The 11330-nt window shown below is 40.9% G+C and overlaps 1 protein-coding gene across 3 annotated transcripts; it reads right to left on the bottom strand.

Moving 5' to 3' along the window:
• Window positions 1-459: 459 nt before the first annotated feature.
• On the bottom strand, window positions 460-4736 carry LOC119311931 (serine/threonine-protein kinase Aurora-3-like). 3 transcript variants are annotated; one of them, XM_037587649.1, is made up of 7 exons: window positions 4531-4736; window positions 4183-4425; window positions 3271-3366; window positions 1938-2152; window positions 1788-1860; window positions 1572-1696; window positions 460-787 (listed from the first exon to the last, which is right to left on the bottom strand). In XM_037587649.1, exons 1-6 carry the CDS (start codon window positions 4624-4626, stop codon window positions 1580-1582), a joined length of 840 nt encoding a protein of 279 aa, XP_037443546.1. In that variant the 5' UTR covers window positions 4627-4736; the 3' UTR covers window positions 460-787; window positions 1572-1579. The 3 variants fall into 3 exon arrangements, with proteins under 3 accessions (XP_037443546.1, XP_037443547.1, XP_037443545.1); XM_037587648.1 differs by having other exon boundaries at window positions 463-787; window positions 1562-1696; XM_037587650.1 differs by lacking the exon at window positions 1572-1696 and having other exon boundaries at window positions 461-787.
• Between the last annotated feature and the right edge of the window lie 6594 nt (window positions 4737-11330).

Below are 11330 nucleotides of genomic sequence, written 5' to 3'. Positions count from 1 at the left end.
GGGGGAGGGGGAGGGGCGTGGCCATGGTGGCGGAGGGGGGAGGATCTAGAAGGTTCGAGAAGGGATTGATTGGGGTTTGGCGAGAGGTAGGTGCCGTGTCGGGTCGAGCCGTACGGCGGAGGGGGGAGGAAGACGGGGACGGTTCTGGAGATATGATGCGCCCGTGGGGGTGGGGGTGGTTAAAGGCTTAATGGGAGACTGACTCGTGGGTCCGGAGAACTGGGTTAGAGGTGGGCAGGTGGTTTTCTGCGTGCGTGTTTGCTTGCGACCACATAAGAGTTTGCTTAGTAACTTTAAGATCCGTGTAGACTTTTAAGGAGGGTGTACACTGTACCGAAGCAAGACTCGATTTCGCGTATATATAATACTATAAACATGACAGTTTTGAATGCAAATTCGAAATCGGGTCGGCAGTTCAACGGCGACGATTACTGATGTGGTTGCAATTTTGCGAGACATCTGAACCAACAGAACAAAGATGGTATCCGGCAGTTCAGAACAGTGGTAGCGCTGCAGATGCACTGGACGGCACACTGGAGATGCACTGAAATCGTATTTCAGAACACTGATTCACCACCAAGAGAGCATTAGTAGTAGTAGGTTAACTTAAGAGAACCTCTCCGGAGAAAGGCCAAATTCTATGGTACAAATCGCCCGAAAAGAAAAAAAGAATAAAACAAAATCTATGGTGCAGATGATGCTAACTGTTCACTTCTTCTATGTTCGGCATGTTGGCAAACAAGAACTTCGCCAAAATCCAGGCCGGCTCGCAACGGCGAGAAGTGCCCTGCGGAGAAAACAACCACAGTTCATCAGGACAAGCAACACCAGTGGGGCAACGGGTAGCACCAAACCATTAGTAGCACGTGCTAAGCATTCAGGTTCATACTACATTGCATCTGGGAGTTCAGTTCTCAGACATTGGTTGGGAAAGATTAGAGAAATAGAAATGTCGTTCGATCCTCCGCAACCAAAATAGGGATGCTCATCTACAACTGGAAGAAGATTTACTCATAGAGGAAATAGATGACAGAAAGGCGGAACCTGCCCAACTAGGGACAAGACTGAATTTTCTACTTAGCAATTTTCTGAGTAATTTAACTGAATTTCCGAATTCAGACAACAAACAACAGGGAGCTGCAAAACATCGCAAAGTAATTCCACTAAATGACATATTCTACCCACTACCCAGGAGCAATGTAGCTCCCAGCAGTCATCAGGAAATCCGTAATATGAATTTAAGGTGGCATTGAAGCATGTTATATAAATTGATTAAACCATGTTTGAACTAATTTTCAGACAGGGTGACCTAGCATGTTACATAATCCGCAGTTTGCATTTCCAGGTGATATATTCTACGCTATCAAAATTCAAAGTGATAGAAAAATTGTCTAAAAATTGATCGATCCAGAACATTAAATTTATATAACTCCGAGAGCTATCTTGATTAGCAAATGTAAGGTGCTAAGATTTCTTAGTACAGTACAGGATTATACGTTGGACTGTATATCGATTGTAAAATAACATGCATATTCAATTAGCCTTTTAGTAGAACACGTACGTGGACTTACTAAGAAGCTTATGCACTAGCTTTTTGCTCAATGCAACTCCCTGAAGGTTCTGCATTCTTTACAATCCATGGATGCTTCAGAATATCGTCAAGAGAAATCCTCTTGCTCGAATCCTTCACTAGCAGCTGCATACAAAATTCATAATTTCAACTTCATCACCTTAAAGGTTATAATCCATTATTAAAAAAAGATATAACAAATATTTTCAAATGTTACCTTGCAAATGAGATCCTTGGCATCTGCAGATATGTCACTAGTTTTAGGGAACAGCAAGTCCACTTTGACTATCCTGCTCAAAATTCATGTTGCAGCAAAAGATCAGGCAAAACACAAACATTATAGTTACACACGCATTGTAGCTCTTACCTCATCAGGGTATCTTGCTGTTCTGCAGCTTCAAAGGGTGGCGAACCATACAAAAACTCGTAGCACAGGATTCCTAAAGTCCAGTTGTCAACGGCGTAATCGTGAGCCTTTTTCTCTACCATCTCCGGTGCCAGGTAATCTATTGTGCCACAGAGTGTGTGACGTTTAGCATTTGATCGAACCGCCCATCCAAAATCTGCAATTTTAAGCCGGCCCTGTAAAATGGAAGCTGAGTGACTTCTATAAAAAAAAAGGCTCAGCAACTTATGCAGACACAGAGTTAAAACTTAAGTGTCAACAGCAATCAGCTCTGACATATACCAATGTGGACAGCACAACAAATGATTTTTTTTACTGGTTTCGTACTCATATGGATGTGGACAGCACAACTAATAAGGCCTCTGACAGTATTTGATAGTCTCTATAGCGACAGAAGTATCTCTTCAGTAATCTCGAGAAAGTTATACAGGACATGCATCTACAAAGTAACCAGGTGTTCAGAGCCATATATAGTACACAAGTGCAAGTCGGTATAATCATGTATGACCAGCAGTACTTACCAGCAAAACGTGTACTATTAGTCCAAAAGAAATGGGACGCCCATGTACATTGCCGAAATTTGCATTCGAACTATAAACCTTTGGGATGTCAAATTTTATACTGCACTATTTTACTTACAAATAGTTATAGAGTAAGCTACTGCTTATCTGCTATTTCGTTTCTCTATAAAACCGATTTAAAAATACAAGCTATGTGTGCCATAACTTAAAATTTCTCTACAGTTGGATTGATCATCAACAGGCATAAGTTCCCAACACATGAGATGCATAGTGCTTCAATTCACAATGTATAGCTCCTAAATTTTCCACATATATCTTAATAAAAGTTCAGGCTACAAGGATATCTGGATAGTTTATGCTTGCAGCAAGACCAAGGCAAATGGGGATATATTGTCTGTTTTATTTTATCTCAAGTAATTTTCACATATCGGCCATATCTAAATAAAGAGATTGCGTAACTGATCACAACGTACAACATGCATTTCCCGGAAACATATATATTGCTTCATTAGAGGACAAAATGCTACTAAAATTACTGCAGCAATGCATAGGTCCAGCTATTGTTTAATCCATCTGTGGGCAGGCATAATTTACAACAATGATTTATTCGGATTCCATGTTGTTGACAAACATGGATGGAAAAAAAAGTGCATTTAACCCACTGGCTTATCAAAATATTGTCTTGTATAAATTCTTAAAATACGCAATTTCAGTTTGGTATGATAACACATAACAGTGGCAGAGAGGCAGCAACTGCATGCAGAAGAACCAACCTCGATATCAAGGAGCAAATTTTCCGGCTTGATGTCCCTGTGAATTACCTGCTTCTTGTGACAGTATGCCAGTGCACCAGCAAGGCTTGCTACATACTAAAGCAAAATAAAATGAATTGGATCAACAGAAAATCCAGCACAAAAATGGTAAGTCAGTAGAAAAGCAACGTAGGTCCACCATGATTGACAGCCTGATGTGCTGTATATCAAAAAATGAGTACATCTCATGCTAAGCAGAGTGCAGTTTGACTTATTACTGTTCAGACAATGGAAATATGGTTCTATTGTGTTTGGATCTTTGGGTTGGATGGTTTAGATCTCAGACTGAGCTGGAAGTGTCACTCCTGAGGTGGGTTTTCTGTACTGAAAATGCTAGATTTGTTCTCACTCCCATTCATGAAAGAGGGGTGAGGCTTTTCCTTGTGTTTCTAGAGATGTTCTGGAGTTATTAGGTTCTTCATCTTGCAATGAAATACATAGATCCAGTAAATCCAATGGAAATGAATAGCTCATACCAAAATTCTTAACGATCAGACAGTTTACTACTTTCAACAATTAATGAGAAACCAACATAACTAAACACAGATTGTTTCAGAACACCTACAAATGAATATACTAATAAGGTACTAAGAGACAGTACTCTTTTAACTGATCTTTCTACCTCTCACGACCTCAATCGAAGTAATACTTCACTAGTGAAATGCTAGAAAATGCCCCCTATCGAATTTTGTGGGCTTTTCTATGTGGACAGTCAGAGCTCAGAATATTCCAGCTTCATTGCACATTTTGAGATTTCAGATAGTTAATTCCACAAACGATAGCGGATAACAACTGAGCTGATCCAATCAATAAACGCCACACGGCTGGGGAAAAGTAACACGGCAGGAGAGGGACAGGGTGGGGATGGCTCACGGTGGCGGCGGTCCGCTCCGAGAAGTGGCCGACGCTGCGGAGGAGCTTGTATAGCTCCCCGCGGGCGGCGTACTCGAGGACGAGGACGACCCGCTCGGCGTCGTGGAACCAGGCGAAGAGGCGGAGCACGTTGGGGTGGTCGAGGCCGTGCTGGATCTCGATCTCCCGCCGCAGGTGCCCGTGGAACCGGTACTTCTCCAGCTTCGTCTTGTATATCACCTTGAGCGCCACCACGTAGCCGCTCTGGACCGCCGCGGTTCTCCGGCGCGTCAGCCTCATCGGGGTTGAAATTTATTTGGGGGGAAATCGAAGCTCGAAGGTTTGGGGGCTAGGGTTTGGAGGACACACCTGCCTCTCGCGGCCGAGATAGACCTTGCCGAACTTGCCCTCGCCGATGAACTTGCCGACGTCGAAGTCGGAGAGGCTCCACTGCCGCCGCTCCATCGGAGGTGAGAGGAGGACGGGCGGAGGCGCTGCGGAGAGACGTTGGGATTTCGTAATGGAGCGTGCGGAAGCGAACTTCTGTGTTCAGGGTAAGAAATCGATGGGACGAATGTGGAATGGGCCTCAGTTGAATTTGGTCCGATCCCCATCCCTTCTTTTATTTTAGATGGGACCGTTTTGCGGAATATCCTATTTGACGCTCGTTGCGTCAAAATGTCGGGCAAACGCACAGAGAACCAGAGGCGAGCGACTTAACTGGGCCGGCCTGTTTAACACGTTTCACAGATCCCGGTTTTGGTAACCTTCTAGACTTTCCCAGCCGATTTTTTCCGGTTTTGGGAACCTTCTACAAGGTTCTCTGAACCGTTTTTTCGTTTTCTTTTTTTTTTTCATTTTCTCTTCTCTTTATTCCTTTCTGTTTCTGTTTTAAAAAATGTTTTGACTTCTCAAAAAATGTTCAGGATTTTCAGAAAATGTTCTTGATATTTGGAAAATGATTTTGCTTTTTAGAAAAATGTTCTTGATTTCCAGAAAATGTTCTGAGATTTTAAAAAAGTTCTTCAAATTAGGGAAATGTTTCTTCTTTTTTCAGAAAAATGTTCTGGATTTTCAAAAATTGTTAGGTATTTTCAAAATGTGTTCCTCAAATTTGAAAAATGTTTTCGCCTTTTAGAAAAATTTGGTGGATGTGCACAAAAATGTTCTGAGTTTTCAAAAAATTGTTCTGGATTTTCAAAAAAGGTTCTTATTTTTCGAAATTTGTTCTCAAAATTCATCCAATGTTTCATATTTACGAAAATTGTTCACATTTATGAATTTGTTTAGGATTTTTTAAAAAGGTTCTCATTTTCAAAGTTTGTTCTCAAGATTCAAAAAATGATCGTGCTTTTAAAGAATTGTTCATGCTTCCAAATTTGTTCGGTTTTTTTAAAATGGTTCTCATTTTCAAAATTTTCTTCTTAAGATTCAAAACAAATTCGTGCTTTAAAATTTTGTTCGTGGTCCCAAATTTGTTCAGAATTTTTCAAAATTATTCTTTGTTTTAAATATTGTTCTCAAAATTCAAAAAAAAATCATGCTTTAAAAAATTGTTTGCATTTTCATATTTGTTCTCTGTTTTAACAAACGTTCATGTTTTCAAAAAATGATTGAGAAATTCAACGTTTTTTTGTTTGATTTTCAAAAGAGAAAAAAAGGAAATAAGCAGAAAAGAAAAAAGAGAAAAAAAGAAAAAAAATGATACTATCTGTTTTTTTAGACAAGAAAAACAATTGGGCCGGCCCAGTCGGGGCGAACCCCTGTGCGTGCCCCCGACTCCCTGCCGCAGAGAGCGGCAGGTAGGAGCTCCCCCGTTTTGGAGGGGAGCTCCTACTCAGCGCTTTAAGCGCCTGTTGGGGAGGTCGTGTTCGGCGCTCGCACGGGTTGCCTAGCGGGCCGGCCCAATAGACTCCTCGAAAAATGGTCGTGGTAAAAAGTATTTACGAGACATGAGATTCAAACCCACGCGCGATCGTACGCAGCCGTACGAAACAGCGCAACAAAGCACTGCACTAGGAGATCTTAGCTGTCTACAATAAAAAACCAATCTATTTAATACTTCTCCTAGTACAACATTAACATCAATACCCCTGAAAAACAACATTAAAAAATATCATTAAAATTGGAAAATTTTCATCCATTTTGAAAAAGTAGTTCACTGGGTTTTGAAAAAAGTTCATTAAAATTGAAAAAAATTCATCCATTTTGAAAAAGTTCATCAATTCTCAAAAAAGTTCACAAATTTTAAAAAGAGTTCATTGATTCATAAAAATAAAATTAAGAAATGTTTGTGCATTTGAAAAAGAAAAATGAAACAAAAGAGAAACAGAGAAAAAACAAGAAAAAGAAAAAAATACGCGGGCATCGCGATCTTTGGAAAGAATAAGAAGAGGAAAACGAAGTAAACTATCACAAGTGGGTCGTTGTCCTAGTGGTTGTTGCGTTGTTCTGCGAACCTATAGGTCCTAGGTTCGAATTTGGCACACAATGCTTCCTTTTTTACCAGCTTTTTCTAGAAAGGAAGCAGAACATGGGTCGGGCCCAACTAGCCGCGCCCTGCAGGCACCGGTTTGCGAGCGGGCGCATAAGCGCCAAATAGGATTCGCCGTTTTGGAGCTACTTAGACCAGCCACGGTGAATACCACCAAATACTAGTGCTGCAGCCCGCAACTCAAAGGAAAACTCTCCTCCTCAACCGATTGATTTAGTCGGATGATGGACTGGATTTGTAAACCGCCTAGACAACCGTTCGATGGAATTCAACACGTCCGTCCGACCTGTGACAGCTGGAGCGTGCACGGTTTTCTCAGCAACACAGCCCCATCGTCTTTCTCCTCTGTCTTGTATCCTCCACGGTCAACGCCCGTCAATCCACACAGTGCCTCTCTCTGCATCCACCCACCGTGGCACCTGTTCCGGTGATCTCGCAGCACCAGTGTCGCCGGCGGCGAGCGCTCCAATACAACACTAAGTGTTGCCTCGTAGCTCCGAAAGTCGGCGGTAACAGCTAAATCGCAACATCAAGAGCCACCGCTGCTGCTCCATGGTAGCATGGAGTGCGGCAGAGCTCCAAAGCAACACCGACGACATCCGACGAAGCTCCATTGAAGCTCCATGGCAGCACCGCGCAGCACGTCAAAGCTCCAATACAACACTGATGGGCATCCAGCGAAGCTTCATGGCAGCACCGCGCAGCACGTCAAAGCTCCAATGCAACACTGATGGGCATCAGGCGAAGCTCCATGCCAGCACCACACGGCGACGGGGGCTTCATTGCAGCACCAGTGGCCGACGACGAGGGCTCCATCGCAGCACCAGTGGCCGGCGACGAGAGCTTCATTACAACACCGGCGGCCGGCGGCGAGGGCTTCATCGCAACACCGGCGGCCGGTGACGAGGACTCCATCGCAGCACCGGTGGCTGGAGATGAGAGCTTCATTACAACACCAGTGGCTGGAGACGAGAGCTTCATTACAACACTGACGGCCGGCGACGAGGACTTCATCGCAGCACCGGCGACCCGACGGCGTCGCGCCTCATTCGGCATGCAGCACATCAGAAGTTGCAACGCATCACACCAGACGCTCCTCCTTCATGGCGCCAGCGATGCGCTGCAGCACCGGCCGGCAGCGCCGTCGCTGCATTGAAGCGGCTGGTCCTTCGCTACACCACGACGGCTCTGGCATGAAGCACTGGTGTCTCGCCTCTTTGTACCATCAGATGCCCTCGGTCGGCTCGCCACAAACCCTCCCCTAAACAGCAGCAAGTAAATCTGAGAATGGTTTCATACCTAAACCATACTTGAACCATACCCGTGCATGTATCTCTTAAAACCATACTTGAACCATACCCGTTTAATGCCATTTTCAGCCCAACCAAAACTAAACCCTCTATTTTTTCCACCCAAACTAATTTAAACCCAATACATAACCGTGGGTTTGAACCCAATACGTAACTATGGGTTTGCTTCAATGTATATATGATTGCACAAATTGACATGTCAAGAAGCAAATGGCATAGAAAAGACATAAGTGCATCTACAATAGTTTGGGAACAAAGTTATCGTTGAGATATGATCAACACACAACAAGTGTCAAAAAGACAACGCCCACGACTGAAAAGCTCACTAACAAGTGCATTAAAACCAATTGCTTAGCTAAAGCACAAGCAGACACATTCAATTTGCATGTGTTGTTTCCCCATAATACAGAATTACAATAGTGCATCGCATCATGTACGCGGATCAAAGATACTCGTTGACGATGCATCGTTGCTTATTGCACATAACCAATGCCCTAAAACCGGTTTGGACCCATAGTTTCAGCCGTTAATAACCAAACTGTTTAAGCCCATAACCAACTATACCCAAATTGGTTTCTTCACATACCCTAACCAAAACCAAACTAAAAAAGATTCAGCCCAATAAAACCTGAACCAATCAAACCCAAAGTAAGAACCGAACCGTTTCACCCAGTTTTTTAATAACCATTCCCAGGTTTAGCAGCAAGGTCATGCCCTGACGTGTAAAATCACGACGGCTCCCGTAAAAAAGCACCGGTGGGTGAACCTCCTTTACACAGCTCGCGGATTCCCTACATCATGAAGCGTCGGCGACGAGCGGTGTTTGGACGGGCCAGTGAGCTGAGCACCAGCTCATCGAAGGAGAGCTTGGGGATAAAGGAGAGAGAGAAAGAGGGAGCTCACGGATGGGATCGAGCACGAGGTGGGAGGACGAGAAGATAAGAATGGAATGGCGAGTGGTGTGTTGGTCCGTTGGAACACGTGGCACAAGATGCAGGCGACTTAAAAGAGCGAGAAATCAATCGGTTGAGGAGGAGAGTTTTCCAATATAAATACTACAACAACTAATCAGTGAGTGTCGGAACGGAAATTCCTATTTGCTGCTCTTTGTTGCAAGTAGTCGACCGGACGCATACAGGCAGATCGACAAGCGTTAGGATGCGTCGGCCCGTCCAAACGTTAAATAGAATCTAGTTTTGGGAATCTTCTAGCTGGTTCCCAGCCGGTTTTTCTGGTTTTGTTCTATTTCTCCTTTTACCCCTTTTTGTTTATGTTTTTTACTGTTTCTTTTTCTTTTTTGTTTTATTTTTTTCTTTTTCTATTTTCTTTTCTTTTATTTGTTGTTTCATTTTTTTCTTTTGCCTGAGAATTTCAAATGTTTATTCAGAATTTAATGGAAAAGTTCTCGTTTTTAAAATCTGCTCCCAATTTCAAAAAAAGTCCAGGAATTTCAAAAAAGTTTCGGTTTTCAAATTTGTTCACAATTTCTAAAAATGTTCGTGCTTCAATAAGCCTTTCAGGAATTTCAAAATATGTTCTTGTTTGAAAATTTTGTTCACAATTTCAAAAAAGAAATCATGTTTTAGAAAATGTTCAGTAATTTTACAAAAATGTTCTCGTTTTGATTTTTTATGATCATGTTTCTCAAAAATGTCAAAAAAATCTCTTTTGCGAAATATGTTCTCAATGTCATCCAAAAGATGTTCTTTTGTTTTTGCAAATGTTGAGGACTTTCAAAAGAGTTCCCGTTTTCAAGTTTTGTTCACAATTTCTAAAAATGTTCATGCTTCGAAAAGCCTTTCAGGAATTTCAAAAAATGTTCTTGTTTGAAAATTTTGTTCACAATTTTAAAAAAAATCATGTTTTAGAAAATCCGCAGTAATTTCAAAAAAGTGTTCTTGCTTAGATTATTTTATGTTCACGTTTCTAAAAAATGTGCAGAAATTTCAAAAAAAAATCTTTAGCAAAATATGTTCTCAATGTCATTCAAAAAATGTTCTATTTCTTAAAATGTACAGAAATTTCAAAATACATTCTCATTTCCAAAATTTGTTCACAATTTCAGAACTAATGTTTCAGCTTTTAAAATTTAAAATCTGCACCCAAATTTGTTCACAAATATGTTCTATTGTTTTTCCTATTTCTCTTTTTTTTTCGTGTCTATTTCTTTTTCATTTTTTGTTTTTTGTTTCATATACTATTCAAGCTTATTTTCTTTTTCAGAACATGTTTGCAGTTTTACAAAATGTTTATGATTTTGTTTTTATTTATTTTTCTTTTCTTCTCTTTTCTTCAAAAAAATCAAAAAAATAAAATTTTGTTCGTGTTTCCAACAAATGTCCTCAAAATTCAAAAAATGTTCTCGTCACACAAAAAAGTACAAAACTTTCAAAATTCTGAAAAGGTACCGGATTGCAAATTTTTTTAACATATTCAAAAAATGTTCGCGCTTCCAAATTTGTTCGGGATTTTTCAAAATTGTTTTCCGTGTTAAAATTTCTTCTCAAGATTCAAAAAATGTTTGGAAATTGAAAAAAATGTTCCAGCTTTCCAAATTTGTTCACAAATTCAATAATAGTTCATGTTTTTCAAGTTTGTTCACAAATTCAAAGAATGTTCTAGAAGTTTTAAAAATGTAAACATTTTTTATTTTTGTTCACAAATTCAAGAAATGTTCCCACTTTTCAAAATTGTTCACATCATCAAAATGTTCCTGTTTTACAAAATTTGTATGAAAATACGGAAAATGTTATTATTTTGAAGAAAATAGTTATAATTTGGAAAAATTCAGTTGTAGGAGGTCGTCGGTACGACCCAATAAATGGACTGTAGTTTTTGGGATTTTTGGCGAATTAATCTTTAAGTTATGTCTTTGTCGTATACACCTATAACTTCCGGGCTGTTAATTGAATATGAGAACGTCAGGTCGCAGTGGTTTGCAGGCCAATTAGTCCGAAGTTGCGTGTTCGAGTTACAACGATAGCGCTATTTGTTTTTTGTGATTTTTCATCTCACTGTAAATGGGCCGGCCCATGCTAGCCGCTCCTGTGCGAAGCGCCGACACTCTGCCGCAGCGAGTGGCCTATAGGAGCTCCCAGGCAAGGGTCACTTTGGGTGGGCTGGGAGCTCCTATTCCGTGTGCTACGTGGTGGCGGCGAATTCAAAATTAATTCACGAATTTGCAATGAATGCTCTAGATTTAAAAATCTGCACTTGAAAATTTAAAATGAGTTCATGAATTTGAAACAATGAATTTCAAAAAATGTTCCTCAATTAAAAAAACAGATTTCAAAAAAGTTCTGAAATTTCATAATTGCTCACGAATTTGAAACTCCAGATTACAAAAAAGATTCATGATTCCAAAA

The sequence above is a fragment of the Triticum dicoccoides genome, chromosome 5B (genome assembly GCF_002162155.2).
Source record: "Triticum dicoccoides isolate Atlit2015 ecotype Zavitan chromosome 5B, WEW_v2.0, whole genome shotgun sequence".
Classification (NCBI taxonomy): Eukaryota; Viridiplantae; Streptophyta; class Magnoliopsida; order Poales; family Poaceae; genus Triticum; species Triticum dicoccoides.
Note: the sequence above shows the minus strand (reverse complement) of the source record. Positions and strands in the feature narration are given on the sequence as shown.